The 24,444-nt window shown below is 44.6% G+C and overlaps 1 protein-coding gene across 1 annotated transcript in view; it reads right to left on the bottom strand.

The window, feature by feature from the left end:
- The window catches only part of dock8 (dedicator of cytokinesis 8), a 79,486-nt gene that overhangs the window by 10,455 nt on the left and 44,587 nt on the right, over window positions 1-24,444 (bottom strand). Inside the window, exons 22-45 of the mRNA XM_056296548.1 lie at window positions 19,345-19,520; window positions 18,675-18,764; window positions 18,088-18,183; window positions 17,742-17,891; window positions 17,235-17,348; window positions 16,827-16,982; window positions 16,428-16,567; window positions 16,120-16,283; window positions 15,686-15,837; window positions 14,022-14,204; window positions 12,843-12,969; window positions 12,465-12,552; window positions 12,063-12,159; window positions 11,300-11,434; window positions 10,884-11,036; window positions 7,462-7,620; window positions 7,272-7,372; window positions 5,089-5,281; window positions 4,196-4,339; window positions 3,340-3,471; window positions 2,621-2,755; window positions 1,981-2,070; window positions 1,511-1,747; window positions 883-1,026 (exon numbers count right to left, since the gene is read on the bottom strand). Coding sequence (XP_056152523.1) covers window positions 883-1,026; window positions 1,511-1,747; window positions 1,981-2,070; window positions 2,621-2,755; window positions 3,340-3,471; window positions 4,196-4,339; window positions 5,089-5,281; window positions 7,272-7,372; window positions 7,462-7,620; window positions 10,884-11,036; window positions 11,300-11,434; window positions 12,063-12,159; window positions 12,465-12,552; window positions 12,843-12,969; window positions 14,022-14,204; window positions 15,686-15,837; window positions 16,120-16,283; window positions 16,428-16,567; window positions 16,827-16,982; window positions 17,235-17,348; window positions 17,742-17,891; window positions 18,088-18,183; window positions 18,675-18,764; window positions 19,345-19,520 — 3,356 coding nt within the window. The remainder of the gene's footprint in view (window positions 1-882; window positions 1,027-1,510; window positions 1,748-1,980; window positions 2,071-2,620; window positions 2,756-3,339; window positions 3,472-4,195; window positions 4,340-5,088; window positions 5,282-7,271; window positions 7,373-7,461; window positions 7,621-10,883; window positions 11,037-11,299; window positions 11,435-12,062; window positions 12,160-12,464; window positions 12,553-12,842; window positions 12,970-14,021; window positions 14,205-15,685; window positions 15,838-16,119; window positions 16,284-16,427; window positions 16,568-16,826; window positions 16,983-17,234; window positions 17,349-17,741; window positions 17,892-18,087; window positions 18,184-18,674; window positions 18,765-19,344; window positions 19,521-24,444) is intronic.

Genomic DNA, 24,444 nt, shown 5'->3' with positions numbered 1-24,444 from the left:
ATGTCACCACTAACCCCGTATAAACCCACCATTTGGCTCCCATTTGCCTTATGTGAGATCTTGTTATCCTGACTTATATCCATCATAAAACCACAGCACACTCACACAGCGCCTGTGTCACGACAGGCACAGCTAAACAGCACTGATTAGCATCACAAATGCATCAGGCCCGGGCCTCGGTCCTCAATGCTGAGATCTAGACCGCCATTCTGAAACCCCCCCCCCCCCCTCTGTCTTTCCCACTGATTACAGCGGAGAGTTATATGTTTATGGAGCTGCTGAGCATTAGGGTTATGTATACAACCATCAGCTTGGAGCGAGGGATCCGTCAGATTAGACCACAGAAGATAAAGCAGGAGGGGAGGGAGGAGGACCGGCGACGCTGTAGCCGGCTTCATCATTACTCCTAACGTTCACCATGCTGGCAGGACCTGGGAGCTATCAGATCAAAGAGACCTCCGGTTTCGGCGTGCCATGCGGTGGAGAGACATGAAAGCGAGAGGGGCCGTGAACTGATGTTTTAACTAAATCAGGAGGAAGGCAAAGAAAGGATTAGGGTTATGGATGGGGCGAGGGCTTTGATGTGCGATCGCTGTCATGTCTCCCACCTGCACTCTACGATTACAATGGAACTGTAAATGTAACAGATAAACAGCAGCAACAGATTCGGGTTTATCTTTGCACATTTTGGAGGAACCTTCAGGAATGGGAAAAAGAAAAGAAAAGGGGGGTCAGTATAGAGTTGTAATCATTTCAGAAGGAGCGCATCATCTGGCCATCACGCTTTCGTCGAGTTCAGCTGAGCTCATGTCGAGTGATTAATTCAGATGTGGCAAGAGCAAGTACTAGCAACTAGAAAATAGCTGCAGCGCTGTTTATTACCTGGTTAACAGTGGCTCCCACAGAGCCTTGAAGCAGCATCTGTAACATTTTAGCATCAGGTTGTTCTCTGTGTGTGGCGACCGCCAGCTCTCTCGTCTTCTTCTGCATGTCCTCGATGGCCACCTCGATAGGAGTCAGATCAAACTGTAGACAAAAGAGGGAAAAAAGTGAGATGAAAAGGGAGGGAAAAAAAGAGTAAGTTATGAATAATGTGTGTGTGTGTGTGTGTGTGTGTGTGTGGGGGGGGGTATTAAAAGGAAAGATCCATCCTAAAACAGATGCTTCCCCATGTGTTGCCTTCAGAGCTGTGAATCTGGCCAAATCTTTTAACCAAGCCAGAAAACAAGAGAGCAACGATTCAAACCCCGTTAAGCTCTTTTCGACCGTGATGGCAAGACTGATTATTTTGGACAGTGAGAATATTTAGGTTGATAACAGAGAAATCGGAGACCTTTTTCCTAGTGCCTCGTACTTAAAAAAACAAAATCAAGTTCTTCAAAAATACCCCAGACTCGGGTTGGAGTCAATTTCCCATGTCCGGGTCGATGGATGAAACTTAATATCTTAGTCGCATCCTGTGTCTCTCCATGTCCTCTGAGAGGGCTCTAGGGAGTATTTTGGTAACTACCTCCTCCTTCTGAATGACGTTGATTCGGGTTTTGACGTAGGGGAAGGCGTGCATGGTGGTGAGGATGGTCTTTTTCTTGTACTGCTCGTGCAGCTCGCCCCGCGGTCGCCCACTCTTGGTGAACGGCGTCGTGTACATGAAGCGTCTCAGGTTGAAGTTTTTCTCAAAGTTGGTCAGCCGGTCTTTCATCTCATAGTCGTCAAAGTAGGGCTCCACGTAAGTGATCTGGATATATGCCTGGATAGGAGAGATAGGTGGTTTATTTTCGTCACGAGCCTGGGCAGCCATCTGTCTGTGCTGACTCCTCACAACAGGGGAAGAGAAGAAGCAGTACGATTTTGCAATGCACGATGCATACTGAAGCTTTTTTGCGGCACTCTATTGATTCCCAAAGGAGAAACTGAGCCACCAGTTTGTGATAGGTAAGAAATATTGCAACAGTAAGTGGTGTAACATTACTCTTTGCCTACCTTGCTCGGGTTGAGTTTTTTCCTGTCCACCGGTGTAGAGTCTTTAATCATCTCCAAAACATCCTCTCCAAAACACTGACTGTAGAAGTTCTTGGGGCAGTGGGGAAAGGATCCAGTTATAACCCACGATGTTTCCCTTTTGACTGCATTACTACATTCATGCCATGTACAACTTTCATCGCATTTCAGGAATTTTAAGAACCAATGAAGCAGTCCTTCAAAGGGAGACTTGAGAGCATGAAATTTAAAAGCACTTGAGCTTCATTTTGCATCAAGGCCTCTTATTCATTACTCCGTTTAGAAAATGCTTTCCTTCAAGGGGATAATATTTCAAATTCTAAACACTCAAGTGAAAGAATGACAGCAAATGGAAGATATCGGAGAATCAAACCATAACATTCGTACATTATCTTATTGGGGAATCTACTGGGATACACGTACGCGCATGCATGCACGAACGTGCACACACGCACGCACGCACGCACGCACGCACGCACGCACGCACGCACGCACGCACGCACGCACGCACGCACGCACGCACACACACACACACACACACACACACACACACACACACACACACACACACACACACACACACACACACACACACACACACGTGCACCGCCCTCTCTCTTACCTCCAGTCTGTGAGAGATCTCAGGCAGATGTGTGATCCCTGGCTCCTTGTAAATAAATTCACGTTCATCTAGGTCTCCAAACTTGGCCCCATAAAAACCAACCCGGAAATAAGTTCCAAACATTCTTTTGTGGCCCTTAAGAGAAGGAAGAGAGAAATACAGAGAAATCGACTCAAATCAACAGACACATGTTAAACGCGAAGAACAACGCATCAGCTTAAATATCACGAGATAAAACTCTTAAGGACACCGGAAAGATATTCTTTATCGTTAATTTGAAAATTGGTTCTCCCAGCTTTTTTTTTCCCCCCATAAAAACTTGGAATTTTACTTCAAAATGATAACTGGGTAGCAGGTAACTCAAATCCTCGGGTTGATTTGTAGCGTTTACACAAGAATAAATCCTTTAAGGCAGTGTTTCTCAACCCAGTCCTCAAGGAACCCCTATCCTGCAGATTTTCATTGTAACCCTGCATAGGTAGCCCTGCTTGTACTTACTCGACCAATCATCTCGCAGCACTTAATTATGCAAGGTGTGCAACATCTGACATAATTCATTGCTGATTGGTTGAATAACTACAAACAGGTACCTATTCAGGGTTGCAAAGAAAATATGCAGGATAGGGGGTCCTTGAGGACTGGGCTGAGAAACACTGCTTTAAGGGATGAACTGATAGTTAACTGACAGCTAACGGAGTTACTGTGACGACAGCTGTTACCTTCTGCATGATGTTGTTGAAGGCTCGCTGTAGCTTGTCATGAGTGGAGGCCAGCTTTCTGAAATCTCGGTGTGCCTCCAGGATGGGCACGATGATCTTATACACCTCGTTCACTGCCTCATAGAGACCCCCCTGACAAGACCCATGTTAGTGCCGTTACCAACAGTACACTATAAATAGGAACTTCGATTCAATCAACAGGGAATATTGGGTAACACTTTAGTATGGGGAACATAAAAAAACTTAATTACTAGTGAATTAGTAATGATCAAGATGTCACTTTAGTATGGGGAACATATTCTAAGTAACAAAAACTTAATTTACAGTAATTTAACACTATGAACACTTGTAGTTTTGTGTTTTGTTATGTAAGAACGGACCATATTCATTAAGTGTTAGTAAGGGAGAATAACTCTTCTTGTGGTACTACCACCTTATAAAGGCCATACTAAGCAAAGCATATTGAGATGGTACTACTAATAAGCAATCATTCTGAGGTTATAGAGGGAAAACTCATAGTTAATGGCTTACTGGTTGTATAATAAGGCCATGCAGAATAAGGCATTAATGAGTACGTAATAATGACCACTTAAGAGCCAATATGCTGCTAATTTGCATGCCAATAAGCACCTAATTAATGGTGACTACGTTCCCCTTACTAAAGTGTTTACCGAATATTGTAGTAGCAAAGACACCAGTCATTTGATTCCACTGTGAACCAGGGACAGACAAAAACTATCCACGAGCACAGACCGCAAACACCGAGGCGCTCCAGTGAGAGTCGGGTCCATCAAGCAGGAACTTCTTCCAGATATTCAAGTTAATCAATATTAAGCACTGGTTCTGTCTGCCTTACATTGCTGAAGAGCTCCGCGGCCTGCTCGAGCAGTCCCACCAGCCCGCTCTCGGTAAAGTAGCGTCCCGAACACACCCCGTCCTCGTCCGGGGACAGGATGTCATCCGACACGGCAGACTCCTCCAGCACATTGGGGGAGATGTTCTACGGTGAGAAACGGACAGTCAATCTATTAATTACCTCCGTAGTTAATCAAGTAATCGATCGCCTAGGCTTTCTCCCGTGTGTGCGGGGAGACGTCCAACAGTTGGGAACGGTACTAATTGGATAATCGTCCAATCCGTGACCCATTGACTGGTGCAGGTTCGAATGTCCTGTCCCAGAGCACAGCGGAGGCCCTGTGTGTGTACAACCCCTAGACAGCACTTCATGCCAGCCATTACAATCGTTTGCTCTCAATTTTTGTAGGTGACAATCTGTTCCCAGAGGAGAACGTCTGACTCAGAATCATCTGTTTATCACAATTTTGTTGCTGTTTATTTCCCCAACTTCAAAGGTGTTGCGCTAAGCACTAAGTGTTACCCAGAGACCATATTAGCAAGCTGACATTATGAGTGTACAGCAGCTCCCCCCTCTGGACACATACAACCCCGTTTGGAAGTAATCAGTTGGGGGATGTGTAGTGTGTGGTTGTTGTTGTGTGGTGTATAGTGTGTGTGTGTGTGTGTGTGTGTGTGTGTGTGTGTGTGTGTGTGGGTGGTGGGGGGGCTTCCGTTCAACATAAGGGCCAACAGCCACAACAAACAAAAATGTCTGTCTGTGCTTACTAGTTTGTTTGCTTGCTCACTTTTGGCTTGCATTGTGTCCGCTTTTGTTTGTTTCTTTCCATTCTATATATGTGTGTGTGTGTGTGTGTGTGTGTGTGTGTGTGTGTGTTTACGCGCATTCCCTACCTGGAATGTGACACTGCCCACGGGCAGGTACTTGTGATCCTCCAGCATACTGAGGTACTCAGCCACCAGGGCGGCTGCATGGACCAGACACATGGCTGACTCAGTGTAGCACTTCCTGTTATTGTGCTTCTCTGCCATGTTTTGCAGCCAGGTCAGACGCAGGTCAGGAGACGTCTGGTAGCCCTTCGCAATCCTGGGGAGAGACAAGGAGGGCATGGGCATTGAGGCAGTCTAACCAGGGTGGATAAAGTGGTGCAGGGGGTAGCTGAGGCTGTGTATCCATTTTTGAGAGGACCAGAGAGTGCTGTGACTTCCCTTGTTTTTTTTTAAAGTCATTTCTGCCTGTCGATGTAGTAATTACACTGATTAGTAGGTGACATCTCTGGGAGAGGCCCAGGTAAAGAAGTGCAATGACAATAGATCACAGTGCATCAAATATGTGTAGTACAAAAAAAAGAAAAAAAAAGGTGCATTGCAAAGACCGGGGCAATGAATATGTTTAACCTCAACTCAACCAAACACAATAAACACCATCGTATAAACATGAAAGCCATATGCTTAAAAAAAAAAGCTTGACAGTGAGTGGTGCAGTATTATGAGTACTTCTATGTATTTGTCAGGAGCAATAAAATCAAAAAAGTTGTTTTCCTGCTTGTGCAAAGCATGAATAATCAATAGGAACAGAGCGCTGCTATCATGTGAAAAAAAAAGCAGTGAATAAATTGATTTATCCTTAAGTGAACCAGATGAGTCATTATACTGAAGTTTGAATCCATGCATGCATCTGGAGACCAAATGTGTTCTACTGGTTTGGGGGTTTGACAGTCAGAGCACAGGTGAATGAGGCAAGCTAACCACCTATTCAGCGTGCCCTACAGACCAGCACCGAAACCCAAACAGAAAAATGGCATGATGAATGACACGCAAGGGACGCTGGCACACATGTAAGTAAGGAGCCTAAACCAACATACAGCACATGTATGCAGCCTTTGTGTGTCTGCTCCACGCGCACATGCAAAACCCAAACACTGTGTTTGCATTTGCATACACATAAATCCAGATCAGACGACTAAACTGCTACCACATGGTTACCATGGTGAGGATGGCAAATAGAGGCAAAACAACCGAGACCACAGAGAAATAGGAACCAGCGCCATGACTTAGGGGCAAGCCACAGAAAGACACAGGCACAGGGCGAGAGAAACACAGACAAGAGAGGGAAAGATAAAACCCAAGAAAAGTGACGATAGACTCAAACAGACAAATAGAGAGACAGACAGAAAGAAAGACAGATATAGAAAGACAAGGAGCAGCATCCAAGTAGCATAGCGGCCGGTCTATTCCGTTGCCTGACAACATGGGGATCACTGGGTTGAATCCCCATGTTATCGCCGACTTGGTCGGGCGTCCCTACAGACACAATTGGCCATGTCTGAGGGCTGGAAGCCAGATGTGGGGATGTGTCCTGGTCGCTGCACTAGCGCCTCCTCTGGTCGAACAGCGCGCCTGTTCAGGGGGGAGGGGCAACTGGGGGGAATAGTGTGATCCTCCCACACACCATGTCCCCCTGGTGAAACTCCTCACTGTCAGGTGAAAAGTAGGGGCTGGCGACTCCACATGTATCGGAGGAGACATGTGGTAGTCTGCAGCCCTCCCCAGATCAGCAAAGGGGATGGAGCAGCGACCGGGACAGCTTGGAAGAGTGGGGTAATTGGCCGGATACAATTGGGGAGAATAACGGGGGGGGGGGGGGGGCGGTGTAGAACCTGATAATGTAATAAATCCCCCGATAATGTAATAACCCTGATAATGTAATAAAAAAATGCACTTGAAGCCATTGAAAATGCAATAAAACCTGATAATGTAATAACTTCCTGATAATGTAATAAAGTGCATTTCCCGATAATGTAATAAACTATGTATCATAGCTAACCCTAACCCTAACCCTAATAACATCCCTTTAATGTAACACATTATTACATTATTGGTAAAAAGTTTATGACATTATTGGGAAATGCACTTTATTATATTATCAGGAAGTTATTACATTATCAGGTTTTATTGCATTTTCAATGGACTCAAGAGCAGATTTTTGTTACATTATCGGGGTTCTACAGGGGGGGAGGGAGAATAGAATGATGAGGAGCAAGGGAGGCCTTGGGAGGAGGTCCTTCATCTCTTACCTGTACATGAGATCCATGAGCATCTCAGGGTCTTCCTGGAACTCTCTCATCTTCACCGTGTCTGACAGAATACTGTTAAGGTTCCTCAGGAGCTCATCCACCTGAAACCACAAACACAACGAGCCATTTACGCTTCAGTGCAAACGGTCAACTTGCCTGCCTTCCTCACGCAGCGTTCCCTGGGAGGTACCTGGGAGGGCAGCTGAGTGTTCTGCATCTCGGCGTCTTCCTCAGCGTAGGCCAGGATGGTGCGGAGGGAACGGCGCAGGTGTTCCTCGTGGAAGTCCGAGGACTTGCCCACCAGAGAGGCCAGAGACATGGTCACCTGCATCTTCACCCGTGAAAAATTCTGACCGGGACAGAGGACAGCGAAGATGTCAGTGTGACGCTTTCGGCTTCGTTTATCTCGCAATACAACCGATGACAGTTTTGTCCTTGGGAAATGACAAGACAACATTTCATCCTTTGAAGGTTTTCTCTGGGCTCTTACATCGTAATAAATGTTATTGCGTTACTTCCCCTTGGGGCCTATGGAAAACCTACGTGGAGGCAGAATTCTTAATGGTGTTATGGCTACAAAATGGGACATCTTGCATGCGAGCTAGCTAGAAACGTAAATAAATAAATGGAACCTGCAAGTGTTCAGGCACTCTTTCCTCTGGCCCTGTGTGACTACATTTTGCCTAGGAACCTTTGTTATGTATACAGTTGACTGTGTGGTGCATCTTGTAAATAATACCCGCAACTAAAACATCTAGCCCGAGTATTACCGAACTGTCCAAATAGCAGCAGAGAAAAGTAGTTTTGTTGCACAGAGAGAATCCTGTCACTCAGACATTTTTTTTGGGGGGGGGGGGTTATTATCTAATTTTCAACCTTTTGCACCTTTGACTGAGGCATCCCTTCAGTAAATTAGAATTTATTATTGACTGATGAAGTTAAACCGTTTACCCTACTCTCAGGATCGCAGGGGTGCTGGAGCCTATCCCAGCGGTCATTGGGTGGCAGGTGGGGAGACACCCTGGACAGGCCGCCAGGCCAACACAGGACAGACCGACGACACACACACATCTAGGGACAATTTAGTGTGGCTGATTCACCTGACCTACATGTCTTTGGACTGTGGGAGGAAACCCACGCAGACATGGCAAGAACATGCAAACTCCACACAGAGGACAACCCGGGATGACCCCCAAGGTTGGACTACCTCGCGGTTCGAACCCAGGACCTTCTTGTTGTGAGGCGACCGTGCTAACCACTGCGCCACCGTGCCGCCCAAAGTCATAACATACAGAGGAATATCAATGTAAATGTCTTTTTTTTCTACAGACGACGGAGGATGATGATTATCATTATTACGATGATGATTATTGACGTTAAAGTGATACATTTTGTAATGGGGATATTCTTAAAGAGTTATGACAGGTGTAGGGGCCATATTAGATATACATAACCCACCCTGAAATATTTGATATTGATGTAACAGTAGAGGTACCAAGAACTCCTTGTTAAAGGTAAGCGACACCATCTGTATCATTTTTAGACTTCTCTCTTAAATTCACATTCACTTTTTCTCTCCTCACCCCTATTTTCCCCTGTCCCCTCCCTACCTCCCTACCTTCCTGTGTCTCTCCATTCTTCACACCACTGTCCTAGATAACCGGCCTTACAAACACCATCTCCATCTATCTTGGCTAGGTCTTTGTGCATGTGTGCAAGTGTGTGTGCGTGCGTGCATGTGTGTAGTTTCATCTATCTCCAGCATGACCAGCTAAGCGGGAAATGATCTCCCATTAGTGGAGACATAATCACCCATGGATCATCTCTACGGCCCCATTCTGTTCAACTGAGCATGGAGCCCGGGCCTAACCGGCCATCACTGCTCTCCAAATGTGTGTGTGGGTGTGTGTGTGTGTGTGTGTAGGTGTGTGTGTGTGTGTGTGTGTGTGTGTGTGTGTATATATGTCAGCATATATATATATATATATATATATATATGTCTTTGTGTATAATTGTATATGTGTGTGTGTGTGTGCGTTGTGCCTGTGTTCAAAACCAAACTAAAGGATGGCTAAAGTCAACACATAACCCCATCTGTTGTCCTCTCTCACTTTCTCTCTTTCCTCTTCCCCACTTTTTCTTTTCACTCTACCTCTCTTTCCATCCTCTCAAAGATTGGACTACCTTTAACCACAGAGAGACGTTTTTATTGATTTGATCCATTACCGGACAAAAGCCCGGTCGCTTATGCCCCCTTTTTATTACAACAATCTAATATGGAAGCACGGGAGAGAGGGACTCGGATGAGTTTGTGTAACATGGTGAGACGGGATGGAGGCACAAAAGTGTAAACAATGGAAGAAGTGGCGTAAACCCTGTATGGATGAGTCATGTGTGTGCTGCAGTGATTCAGATCACAGCTCGGTCTGTAAACACCGCATAAATAAACACACTCCACGGCGTGCAAATGGGGGAAAAAGCCGCTCACCTTGAATGAAAGACATATGTGTGCGTTTGCGCTCATCTCTCTGTATAGGGGCGCGATACGCGTGTGTTTGTTCGGAAACGCGTTTCGAGGTTCCACACGACGATTTCTGACTTGTGGCAAAGTGTACACGAGGTAAACGCGGGAACTATCAACCGCATCAGAAGTTATGAAACTATCAAAGAGACACAAGTTCTCTCCTTTCCTCCCACATTTCGCCCACTTTAGACTTCCTCTCCCCCTACTTTGTCCTTGTGCACCTTTCTGTCTCGGCTTTTCCTCTGGCTAACGCACCTCTTTTCCTGTCATGTCTTCCTCCTTCCTGCCCCTCCCCTCTCCCGAAAACACACTCTCATCTCTCTCACTGCCCTTGGGACAAACTGCTCTTATACAACTGCTTACATGTGCGCGCACGCACACACACACACACACACACACACACACACACACACACACAGAGTTCTAGCTGTCATTAGTTACAGGGGTTTGGGAACATGAGGGGCAGACAGTGACATATCTCTCTGCTCGCTTCTTGGAGACACATCCTTCAGCAGAAACTTTCTCCACCATGCTCAAAATAGACATGGAAAAGACATTAAAGCCGGGTGGGAGAGAAGAGGAAACGTGGAGAAGATGGAGAGGACGTATGTAACTCCCTGCGTGTGTGTGTGTGTGCGGGTGTGTGTGTAGTTGGGTGGGTGTATTTATGTGTATGCACGCATCATAGGCAATCCTGACATTCACTTAAAGGAAATTCAATCTGAAATAAATGCGGCACCACGCCCATGTGAAACCTTAGATTTAAGGTGAAGTTGGATCTGACAGAGGAGGTATAGCAAATTCCAGACCACCCGCTGTAAGTGTTTGTGTGCATATGGGTGTCCCTGTGTTTGCAATCCTGTGTTGTTGTATGCGTTTATAAATTAGATCAAGGATTGGCTGACAGACAGGCTGGCAATTTGTTTTTGGATGTGATGTGTACTGTGTGTGTGTGTGTGCGTGCATGTGAGAGAGAGCAAGAGACAGACTGCGTGTGTTTTCTCTATGTTCTTGTGCATGCCAGGATGTCAGATGGAGCTGCTTGATCCATCAGAAACAAGTAAGCCAGAAGAAGAACGTGTCCTCACGCTAGCATTGCTGTAGCTGTATCTCATGATGAGGTAGAGGGTAGCGCAGGCCTGGCTCCTGTTCTCATCTACAGGGCTGCTGCAGTACTGAAGGACCTTCTGGCACAAATCCGCACATTGCTCTGCCTCTTCCTCGAACAACAGGTCCCCAAACTACAGACAGCATAGGCATACACACGAATGCGCCAACAAGTAAGCGTCTATAGAGAAAATAACGCACACACACAAGTTCACACCAACATAAAAATGACTTATCACGATGTGAGCAATGCACCACCACCAACACATACAACTAGTACACTTATTAATTGTGGCCTTACATTTTTTTTAACTACCACACACTCTCTAATTGGCCAAACACTATGCACACACACACACACACACACACACACACACACACACACACAAAAGAGTACCTTGACAACAATTGCTCGGAGTGTGCTGAAGGTGTGAGAGAGGAATGTGCTGCTTTGGCTGCAGGTGAGAGAGTGCAGCAACACCCTCAACACCCCGCCCACAACGCTGTCCTTACACTCAGCCAGTGGAACTGCCTGGGCAGGAGAAAGACACAAAACCCAACAAATCAAAAGAGGCAAACAGTGAACCTAAACAATTGGTACATTAGTCCTGAGACAACTGGAAAATCTGAAATTTCCTGAATCAGTTATGTGTCAACACACACACACACACACACACACACACACACACACACACACACACACACACACACACACACACACGTGCACACACGGACATGCACATGCGCACACACATGCACGCCTTTTTGAGGGATAGAACCTAGTGATGGAGTATATGCTCTTGATAACATTCACACCCCTAATATAACTCAAAATAGTGGTCTACATCATTCCAAAATGTGAACAAACCTTTTACAACGACAACAAAAAAATAAGCATTTTTGCTAAGCTGCCACATGCCGACAGTCATTGAATTACTGTAATAGCTCGAACAACACAGTTAACAGTTGTAAAATGTCATCAATTAAATAAATCAAATTGTCAAATAGGCCAGAAGCGGCAGAGGCTGAAGAGAAGGTGCCATACGTTCACACGAGGCCAATGAAAAAATGGTGTTGGACGCAGTACTGAAAGAAACATCAAAATAACACATATGGATAGGGATAGTTATAACCAAGTGTAGTAGTTGTGGTTTTCTGACCTGTACAATGGTCTCCAGAAGATCCAGCACTATCAGGTTGGACTCTGTAGCCAGGTTCCCACTGATCAGAGCCTCCTGATCCAACTCAGCCTTTGTTCTGGTTGGAGAGAACGAGAGATATCAGTTACTAACAGAAAAGACAGAGAGAGAGAGAGAGAGAGAGAGAGAGAGAGAGAGAGAGAGAGAGAGAGAGAGAGAGAGAGAGAGAGACATAGACAGACATAGACAGACAGAGAAAGCCCAAAAGAAAAGCACAGGTAAAGAAAGCAAGAAAATGGAAAAGTCCCAGTGAAAGGAGACGAGAAGGCCAGCAAGTAATAAGGAAAGAAAGCTGAAAAGCGAGCGAGAGAGAGAGAGAGAGAAATCTGCGGATGGAGAAAAGAGGGAAGGGTTAAAACCCACTTGTCCTGCTTGTCATTGGTCTGTCTCCACTGGGTGAGATCTTTCCTCCAGCGCAGGTTCTCTCTCTGACCCATAATCCTATCCGTTCCTATCAGGGGTCAAGTAAGCAGCCGGTCACACAGCAGCTAAAGCTGAATGGGTAGCAACTAACAGGTAGGTCAATATTCACAACAGAAAATATAATATGCTCCTACTGCTTGGGGATAACAAGTGTATGCTTTTCATTAAAGTTCACACCTAAAACTTTAAAGTGCATAATGACGGAGGGCACAAATTTTTAAAATATGAAATGTAATTCTGCCACTTGAAATTCCAAACAGCAGCTATAAAAAGAGCTCTTTAGTGGAAGTGCGGCATAGGAAGCCCAGCATGCAGTACCTCCAACTCGCTTCATCATTTCCCCCCGGGCTCCCATTCCTCTCAGCAGGGCTTCCTCTAGCTGCAGTTTAGCCTGCTGAGACTTCTGCAAAGCCTGGCTACTCACCTTGTCACTGCTCTGCTTCCCCTGAAAACAAACACACACACACACACACACACACACACACACACACACACACACACAGAGTCAGTGGCAAAAACTGGGTTACAACCATCTTTTTCTCATTTAGCAGGAATCTTAATTCAAAGCAACTTCCAAAGATAGAAACAGCTTGAACTATGAAACTCAGAATTAGCATTTTTGCATATCGGTCTGACGCGCTGCAGAAGTGGACTCGATACATCACAGATGCTATCTGAAATATTTACATTTTCCTGTGACTGCAGCAAAGAATATCTACAGGACATTCAAAAAAGCAGAGATTAGGGTATCCGGGTGGCGTAGCGGTCTATTCCGTTGCCTACCAACAACGGGTATCGCCGGTTGGAATCCCCGGGTTACCTCCGGCTTGGTCGGGTGTCACTACAGGCACAATTGGCCGTGTCCGCGGGTGGGAAGCCGGATGTAGGTACGTGTCCTGGTCGCTGCACTAGCGCCTCCTCTGGTCAGTCAGGGTGCCTGTTCGGGGGGTGGGGGTGGACTGGGGGGAATAGCGTGATCCCCCCCCCCCATGCGCTACGTCCCCCTGGTGAAACGCCTCACTGTCAGGTGAAAAGAAGCGGCTGGCGACGGACTCCACATGTATTGGAGGAGGCATGCGGCAGTCTGCAGCCCTCCCTGGATTGGCAGAGGGGGTGGAGCAGAGATCGGGACGGCTCGGAAAAGTGGGGTAATTGGCCAGATACAATTGCGGAGAAAGGGGGGGGGGGGTTGAAAAAAAATGGCAGAGACTGGCAAATGTGCTGTGTATCCACTGTTTTTCTATTTGAATTAGATTGTCTCGCTTGCTTTGTTGTCGTCATTATTTGCATTGCTGAACAACCAAGTTCAGGATTCAACTAAAATTACCCATGGCACCTTTAGGATACAGAACAGCACATGCTGCTCCAAGCTGTTTATGTTGTCCGCTCCAAGCTGTATATGTTGTCCCGCCATGACGCCATCGAACACAAAATACTAAGTGTAAAATGTAACTGTGACAATCTGGTCGAAACAAGATGACGAATATGCAAACTGACCCTGTACTCGAAGCAGGAGACACAGATGGTAAGGAGCTCCAGCAGCTTGTTGAGCTGAGAGGAGGGCATATCTGCAGTCCAGCGCTGAATCAGACTCCTCTCGGTGTTCTTCATCACCCAAAGCAAACACACCAACAGGTGGCGGCTGGTGTCTGCTGCAAGAGTTGCCACCGGTTTACCTTGCTAGAAAGAGGAGAGAGATACAAACACATAATGTGATATGACAGTGCTGATAGGACCGCATACACACACACAGCAAACAAACTTGCATACAACCGTGTGACCGCTGAGATGTGCGGCCCAGATAGCTACCAATTCACCAGATTTGAGAGAAAGAGGATAAGCACAAACTGACACGCATACAACAGTATTCCAGAGTATAAACCTTTGAAAATAATTTAAATCGATAACCTTGAAGCAACACACGTGAGGGCGACGGCGTAGACATACCCTTTTCTCTCTAACGTACGCCATAACAACGTGGCATTCAGCGGACGGTGGTGGGTGTATTTTTAGCGGTCCCGGAGGAAAGCTAACCTCTAACCCTGCTATGCTCTACCCATCAAGTTACACAGGACCACCACGTGACGGTGACTCCCCCCCCCCTTTCTCATATCTGTGTGCATGCAAATCAACAAACTGGCTCATTACAGTCAAAACTTTATAAAGCTCGACGACGCCTGATCAATTCCCTTTCACTTCAGCTGTAGTAAGGTATGGCTCTCTTTCCCATCTTAATAGGGGTTAAATTTACTGTAGATGTGGAAACTGATTAATTTAGCTTCATTTGTCTGATGATGGATCACCACTATGAAAGGCTACTGCTGTTCCACTGTGTGGCAGGTTTGATAAATGTAGCCATTAACCTCCTAGTGCTCCAGGTGTCCCACCAAGAACCCAGTTTGCGGGTCCTTTTTTCCACAGCAAGCACGAATCAAGCTCATCAGGACTCACCCACAATGTGCAAAACTGGTAACCCTAGGCATAACCTGTTTATTGTAAAACTCAGCTCAGCTGACAAGGCCTCACTTTTGATGAGAAGAGTCACAGATGATTTTCATCTGGAGGCGAAATAGGTGAGGGTGTAAATAAAAGACCAGGTCACCAGCGCCGTCCTGTTTGCGTCTGTCGTTGAAAACAGGCCGGCGCCTCAGTGGGTGATAATCTGTTTTTTTTTTCCCACAACAGTATTTCATGTGACAATGGACAGGGAACACATTCATCTACCGGAGAAAAGCAGAGAAGCAGCACGAGAATGGCGGTGTTCAGCTTTTAGTGCCTGTGTTGTTGCTGCATCTCCAAGTGATGGATGTGTTTGTCACGCCGGATGGCCCTGTTCACTTATGATGGCAATGTCTACCCATAAACCATCTCTTCCAGCCACATGCATGTGTGTATGTGTTTCTGTGTGTGACCGAGTGTGTGTGTGTGTCTGTGTGTGTATGATTTCGCAGGATGGATGAAGTGTGTATGTTGTGCTGACAGCTAATCAATCTGCCTCATAGTGGCTCACCTGTTAGGAATCAGAACACTCACACACAGGCAGAAACGCATGCGCACGCATGCACGCACACATGGACACACACGTTAACTTCTGAAAACCAATCAACGCATCATGTAGGTTGTTATTACTATAAACACAGGAAAAAATCTGAAAGTCCCACCATAGATGTCATGGAAACGAGGGCATTCCTTCCCAAGGTGCTGAAGGGGTTCCCGGCAATCGCCATGGCAACAGACTGATTGATGGGAGGGACATTTTCAGGGTCGTCTTCGGGGCCGCCTGTCTTGTTTTTCCCACCACGAGCATCAGAGACTGCGGAGACGAAACAGGGTCACACATTATGTTAATTGGGGTAAAAGAGTACCTTACCTTCTCCTCTCAGAATTTCCAAGGCCAAATATTTGCTAGTGCTCTATCTACTCAGCAGCACGAAGCCTACAAACCTCTACATTTTTTAAATCAAACAAAATGAAGTAGTTGTTTTTGTGATTTTCAACATGCGTAATTTGAGTGAGTGCATACGGTGTATGTGTGCATGTCTCAATGTGCACAACTTTGGGTTTTTCCACTGTCTGTGCATTTGTTCGTTCGTACCTGTGAAGTCCAGGTAGTTGATTGAGTCAATGATGATGCCCACTAGGGGTAGGTAGAGAGCAGCAACCTTAGCTTTGACCTCAGGTTTAATGCAGCGGTGGTCTAAGTCATGGGCACATAGCAGGCTGTAGGTGGCATTGATGGCCCTCCTCTGAACCTTGCCCCTAGACAGACAGAGACAGACACAAAGGTTTTTATTTGTGTTTGTGTGCGTTCAGATCAGAGGCTGACAGCATTATCATCCTTTCACGGTTTATTCACCGAGTTTGAACGTCTGTGTTTATGGCTGAATGGGGCTGTGTCCATACCCTTCGGACTCCATGTCCAGCGCTGCGCTGAGCTCTGTGAGCAGTAAACCTGTGAGGTAGTGCTGCTGTTTGAACTCCTGGGATAACTCAAACAATCCCAAGATCCTCTGCTGCTCCTGAAAACTATATGAACTGGAATTCTGTACAGAAAGACAGTGACACAGCAAGCGGGTGAAAGAGGCAAGAAAGAAGTCGGAAATGAAGGGAGATGTACAGAGCGAAAAAGGTAAGAAAATAACAAAAATAATTGGATTTGCATTGGAACTAATTATATTTCAATAAAAAATATTTCCTGTATGCTCATTCACAGAGGCTTGGAGGTTGTAAACTTGTCCTGCAGATATATTCCGAACCAGAATGTTCCTTCCGGATAGAAAAGAGCAAGACGTGCAGACTGACCTGTGAGGAAATGGATGGGCATGGGGAGGCGGGGGCGGAGGCAGGGCTGCTGAAGAACAGGCTGAGGTTGAGGTAGTGTTCATGACTGCAAAGGATGCGAAGAAACTCCAGACGCATGCTGATGGTTGTCGCCATGGACACACTCTTGGCTGACATCTACGATTGAAAAGCGTCAACAAAATAAGTTATTGTCATTTTGTATGTGGAAGCCAGTCATAACTGGTACAGGAGCTAAATCACATGCGTGCCCACTGTTTCACTGTCAGAGGGCTATAATGGCAAGTACACTACATTTCTACAGTACAGAACAGAATAGGACAGTTTCCCAAGGAGAACTAAGCAAAATCCGTGCGTACAGTAGGGTTTAGTTTTCCTGAATCCAAGTGCACGCAATTTGTGTGTGTCTACCTGGTTGCAGTAGTTTTTCACCAGCTGGAAAACAAAGCCTCTATCCATGAGTGATAGCAGGTCATAGAGGAAGAAGGCAAGGCTGATGTTGACCTTTTCCGCTTGCTCTAACTCCTAAAATGTAAAAAAAAAAAAAAAAAGGAAAAGTCAGGAGAAGTAGTGGGATAGTTGCAGTGAATTACTATGTGCAAATCACTCAAATAAAATACACATACAGTAGGTAGGAACTCGCTAATAGAGCCTCAAGCTTTAAGTGGGTCTCTTATGTGACCGTAGTGGAGTTGAAATGGCCGCATCTCTTCAGAATGAGATTAAAACAGTCTGATTATAACGGATAACCATATTCAGAATCATAACCTGTTTTCATTAGCTAGTGAAATTGCACATACAAGGACTCTGATTTGGTGCCTTGCTCACAGAGAAGACACAAGAGCCTGAAAAATACTACATCCACATCATAAACCTGCCCCGAGGTGATAAAGTCATTCGTTTTATCGCCTTTCTGACCTTTTGCTGTTTGACGAGAATGGTCGCAATCTCAGCAGTGACCACAGAAACAATGGTCGTGATGTCGTCTTTGAATCTGTCAGAGAAGCGGCCTCTTCGAGGGACATTTTGCTTCTCTAGCTGAGCGGTGTGTTGAGCCATGCTTTTCACCTGCATTACACACATGTGCACATGTGCGCGCGCACGCACGCACACACACACACACACACGGACGCACATAATATGACATCAGCTGTTGTCGCTTCTTATTTTCGTTCATCCATGCAGCAACAGCTACACAAAAACACAGCGCTGTACTCCACTGCCACTCAACTGTGTTTTTACTATATGGTATAATCAGACTAACCAGCAGCTCAAAGAAGAACCAGGCATATTTGTATGCATTCTCTCTGCAGACCCCGGTGCTGACAACCATCTGCAAGGCCAGCTCCTCATGAAACTGCTTAAAAAGGGAAGACAAAGACTATATAAATAAAGACAGTGTCTTTCTGACAATTAATTGAATAAAGATCATTAAATTGTACATCAGTTCATATTATTATTATTAAATAGGTTTTTATTATGAACACCTTTACTTAGTCATTTCTTTAGAAAACTTCACCTGTTCTTTCACTTGTATAGGGGATCCTTGAACAGGGAAACCTTTAACCAAGGCCACTGTGAGCAAAATGTCAACACTTCCCCCTTGTGGTGATTATGGGTAACAGATCAAGGGTAAATTAATTGCTTTTGGAAAATCTATTCTTCCATATATCCAGCTTAAAGGGAAAGGGTTCTCAAGTCCTGGCAGCACTGGTGCCCCCCGCTTTTCCAGTTTAGCTATAGGATATCCACTTTCTTAACAGGGCTGCAAAAACTCTCTGCCAAACAATTTCTAAATTCGGTATGCTGGAAATACTTAAACCATGCACAGAACAATTGCTAGCGTTCTACCTTTCTGTTGGACGGCCTTGTGCTTCCCGTGGAGTTCTGGCTGTTCACATCCAAGATGGTGGACATGCGAACACCTGGGTTGTTAAGACCCTGGGGATGGACAGAGAAACACATGATCCACCCCAATGAGTGTGATGAATGTGGATGGGTCTACTAGAGCTTTCTAATGGCTTATGACAGTATCTAATGTACTGTGGGGAATGGTCATCAAGTTGCCGTTTTGTGTGTGTAAGCAAGCACGTACTACTCTTCATGTACTCGTGCATGTTTCTGAGCGTATGATATGATTGATTGTGTGTGTGTGTGTGTGTGTATGTGTGTGTGTATAAAACGTGCAATTTGAGCAGGGCTGATACAGTGTGACTTACACTTCATTAGCACTTATACGTTGTATCATGCCAGCAACAGACTTTGCAGAAAAAAATTAATCAACCCGCTATTTCATCTCGCATTTTAAATGGGTGTTAATCCTCCACCGTTTGTCTTTGCAACAGTGTTTCCTCTAAAAATATCTCGTGACAACAGCTTTTAGTCGATGTGCCTCCAGAACCTCCTCCATCCAAACACTTGATATGGCACTCATTTAACTGGGGAGGCAGCTTAGACACAGTGCTCCACTTTGCCTAGTTAGTGATAGGGGAAAAAAAAACTAGTGTGCACACATCAGTACCTTAGAAGAAAGGATGTTTTTGACTTCAGTGTCCTCAGCAGAGGTTTGTGGACCAGGGATATCAGGATTGCTGCTGCTGCGGATCCTGGACTGGAAAAGCATGTTGCCAATGTTGGTGGCTGTAGCCCGGCCCATAGTGCTGTATCGACTTTCAGAGGTTAACACAGTGCCTGGACCTGAGCAAAGGTACGCAGATGTATTAAAAACCTAACAAAACACTCATTTTATCCTGAGAATCAAAGGTGCTCACACCAATCTACAAGAAAAAAAAGGCAGAGACACAAGAAAACAATCTTTAAAGCTGATTCATATAATCCTTAATTGTTATTTCCGACACAGAAATGACTCAGGAAAATTATTATTTGCTCTTGCAATGAAAGCGATCACTCTGAGGGATGAAAAGGTTGAGGCTTGCCACCCTTTTTGGTCAGGTTAATTTTAAGACGATATATTCATTATCCGAACTGCTTATCCTTCCTCAGGGTGGCGGGGATGCTGGAGCCCACCCCAGCAGTCATTGGGCGGCAGGTGGGGAGACACCCTGGACAGGCCGCCAGACCATCACAGAGCAGACAAACACACACACACACACACACACACACACACACACACACCGAGGGACAATTTTAGTACGGTCGATTCACCTGACCTGCATGTCTTTGGACTGTGGGAGGAAACCAGAGCACCCAGAGGAAACCAACACAGACATGGGGAGAACATGCAAACTCCACACAGAGGACGAACCAGGACGACCCCCAAGGTTGAACTACCCTGGGGCTCGAACCCAGAACCTTCTTGCTGTGAGGCAACCGCGCTAACCACTGTGCCACCCAACAAGATACGCTATATGTATTTCCCTATAATATATATATATATATATATATATATAATTTCCTATAATATATTATAAATTTTCCTAAAATTTAAGAGTGCTGGCAAACTATGGATTTACATGTTGATTGAATCTGGTCTTCCTCTGGAGCCTAGGCTTGCGGGTGCACATTTGTACTACTGCAAAGACGAAAAGCCACCAAAAAAACATCCAACACAAAGACGAAGATTACATACACACGAAAATCCCATCAGCGTTCAGGGAAAACGCGAGTACTCAGTACAGTGTTTCCCCTACGGGAGCCATTAATGGGTGGGTGGGTCGCCCACTAACTGTGAGTACTGGCCCACTATTCCTCACCAGTCAGCGTAATGTGAAAATTAACATGTTGATTTTCAGTAAAAAGGAAAACACATTCAATTTACTGTACTATAGGATTGCATGTTTTCAAAAGAATACGCTGTAGCTAGGGATGGGTGTCGTTAAGAAGATCTTATTAACAAAAAGTAATTATCCGGGTTGGGCAGATATGTTCCACATTGTTATAAAGTATACATAAAAAAAGAAAGAAAATGAAGCAATAACAATGACATTGATAATAGCGATAAATAAAATAAAACAGGGTTTATATGAAAATAAATGGTTTATTCGTCCGCCAGGGGACAGTGTAAGAGGGGACCACTGCAGTAACGATGTTTTAACCTGATTTAGTAGTCATGAAATTTTCTTTAAAAAAATGTTGGAATTTCTGTGAGACTGCTACTCCCAAGTAGGTGAATTGTCTTTCTTTAATTTGGAATGGTATGTCACTGTAGTCTAGGTCAGATGCTTAGCTATTAATTGGGAACAATTCACTTTTGTGCAAGTTTATCTTGTATCCCGATAGTCAAGTCAAGTCAATTTTATTTGTATAGCCCAATATCACAAATTACAAATGTGCCTCAGTGGGCTTAACAGCAACACAGCATCCTGTCCTTAGACCCTCTCATTGGATAAGGAACAACCCCCTAAAAAACCCTTTAACAGGGAGGAAAAATAGGAAGAAACCTCAGGGAGAGCAACAGAGGAGGGATCTCTCTCCTAAGACGGACAACATGCAATGGATGTTGTTTACATAATTTACACAATACAACATTGAAAGAGGATAACAGAATTATAATGGAATTATAAAATATATGAAGAATACAATGAGCAGGATGCCAAGCAGTGTTCAGACGCTACCGGAACAGCCCAGGACCCAAGCCACGAGACCAGCATCACCATGACCACCCCCCCATAGTGATCCAAACTGGTTAAGAAGAGAAAGTGCTACTGGCAGAGATTGTTGGGTCTGAAATATATAGCAGATGATCATCTACATATAGACACTTTATGTTCCATACCCCCCCCCTCCTCCAAATACCGGCAATGTTTGCATTGTTACAAAGAGCAACTGCATGCAGTTCAACAGCTAGATCGAACAGGATGGGACTTAGTGGACAACCCTGACGGGTTCTGCGGCCGAAAGGTTGAGAAACTGTACCATTAGTTTGAACTGTTGCAGTGGGAGACGTATATAATTTAATCCAAGATATGAACGACTGCCCCGATCTAAATTTTTCCCAAAACTGTAAATAAGTATTTCCACTCGACTCAATCAAACGCTTTCTCCGCGTCTAATGATACGACACACTCAGGGACATTTTCAGAAGTGCAGTACGCTGAAAAGATGTCAGACATTAAAAAAGGAGTGACGGTTTTTAACGAAGCCTGTCTGATCATTTGCTATTATTTGGGTGGTAACTTCTTCCAATCTGTGTGCCAGGGTCTTTGCTAGAATCTTAGCATCTGTGTTCATAAGTGAGATAGGCCTATACGAGGCACATTCTACAAGGTCTCTCCCTTTCTTTGCTATGAGAATCATAAATGCCTCATTTAGAGAAGGAGGGAGTGAACCCGGCCTAAGGGATTCAGATAGAACAGTTGTTAATTGTGGGGAGAGAAGCGCAGAAAAGTTCTTGGTAACACTTTAGTATGGGGAACGTAGTCACCATTAATTAGGTGCTTATTAGCATGCAAATTAGCAATGTATTGGCTCTTAATTGGTCATTATTACGTACTCATTAATGCCTTATTCTGCATGGCCTTATTATACAACCAGTAAGCCATTAACTATGAGTTTTCCTTCTATAACCTCAGAATTATTGCTTATTAGTAGTACCATCTCAATATGCTTTGCTTAGTATGGACTTTATAAGGTGGTAGTACCACAAGAAGAGTTATTCGCCCTTACTAACACTTAATGAATATGGTCTGTTCTTACATAACAAAACACAAAACTACAAGTGTTAATAGTGTGAAATTACTGTAAATTAAGTTTTCATTATTTAGAATATGTTCCCCATACTAAAGTGACATCTTGATCATTACTAATTCACTAGTAATTAAGTTTTTTTATGTTCCCCATACTAAAGTGTTACCAAATTCTTAAAAGAATTTGGCTGGAAATCCGTCCAGCCCTGGGGATTTTCCAGATTGCATTGATGATATGGCTAGGGTTATTTCTCCTTGGGTTAGAGGTGCTTCCAGCTTTTCCACCAAGTCTGGGGGAATAGTTGGAATGAGCAGAGGGTCAAGAAAGGCTTTAATTGTAATTTCGTCCCCATCAAATTGAGAGGTGTATAGTTGGGGGAAGAACTCTTTAAATGTACTATTAATTTTAATGGGATATATAGCGATATCTCCATTCTCTGTGTGAATACTTGTTATAAATTGGTTAGCCCTCTGTCCCTTTAGTTGTTAGCTAACAGTTTCCCCGTCTTTTCACCATGCTCATAACATGACTTTTGGTTTTTAATTAAAAGATTTTGTGTTTGGTGAGTAGTAAGGAGGTCTAGTCTTTGACTTCTAGTCTTTTGCGATATCAGTGTTGTAGTCGAGTTGCTAAACCTCGAGTCCGAGTCACATCTAGAGTCCCCAGTGTTCGAGTGCGAGTCATCAGTGCTCAAGTCCAAATCGAGTCCTGAGTCAGACTCGAGTACTACAACACTGTGTGATATAGTTCTGGAGTTTTGAGTTAATGCATATTGTTTATTGATATCTAGAATTTTAGATGATAAATCCAGTGGTTCCTTCTGAGAATGCCTTTTCTTGTTTGCAATGAATGATATAATTATCACAAACGCTGCCTTCGAAGGGGTCTGAGCATCAGCAGAGATCCTACCCACCCCAACCATGGACTGTTCACCCCCCCTGCCCTCTGGGAGGCGCTACAGGAGCCTCAGAGCCCGCACTACCAGGCTCAAAAACAGCTTCTTTCCACAAGCTGTTGCCCACCTGAACCTTGCTACCCACTGAATGTCTGTAGATATTTTTAAATATTTTGTACTCCAGCTCTTCTTTTTTTTTTTAAACTTATTTTTAGCTTCTGGTCTTCATGTGTGTATATCTTATATTGTGCTTGCTGTGTTTGTCTGTGTCTGTCTTGCACTGTTTGGTGAAGCCACAGCCCTCATTTCATTTTTAACATGTGCCTGCACATTGTTTTTAATGACAATAAATTGAATTGAATTGAATATAATTGAATAATTTGCCCTCTCATGTAAGCCTTGAGTGGATCCCAGACCACAAGAGCAGTGACAGCTGGGGTATTATCGGTTTATTATTTATTTATGCATTATTGGTTCATTGTCGATAAGATTTTAACGGTACTACTACTCTTACTGATATACTGCTTAACGATCCAGTAATTTAACGGCACACTTATTGGTTCTTTTTATTATTTTTTTGAAGAGAAAAAAAAAACAAACAAATTACAAACAAAATTAACATTGGTTTATTTTCTCATGTCTGGACATCGCGTTACTTTTAATCATTAACTCACGTTTGTATAATTGAGTTAACTCTTCATGGGCTCTAGGCTGCCAGCATAGCTGAGGTGGATGGGCCAACGAGAGATGAACTGTGAGCTCGGCAGTTGAAAACCGCATTTCTCCGCCTGTATTTGATGCACTTTCGCAAGACGTTTCAAAAGATCGCTTGTGTTTCTGCCCTTACATGCCTGTTTAATACCAGGTTTCAGTACCCCATCCCTATCGGTAGCTCTCTGATTGTTTATCATTTTGTCCACAAAATGCAACCGTCTCATAGCCAACCTGTGCGGGAGAGTTGCAGTACTGTTGACAGCGCAGATGTCCCTCACTCTCCAGTGCTTTGGCATTGATTGGATTGCCGTGGATGGCTTGTAACACAGTGACTTCAAATTCCGTATTAACTTTCCCTGGACATTG

This window comes from Lampris incognitus, chromosome 1 (assembly GCF_029633865.1).
Source record: "Lampris incognitus isolate fLamInc1 chromosome 1, fLamInc1.hap2, whole genome shotgun sequence".
NCBI classification, from domain to species: domain Eukaryota; kingdom Metazoa; phylum Chordata; class Actinopteri; order Lampriformes; family Lampridae; genus Lampris; species Lampris incognitus.
Note: the sequence above shows the minus strand (reverse complement) of the source record. Positions and strands in the feature narration are given on the sequence as shown.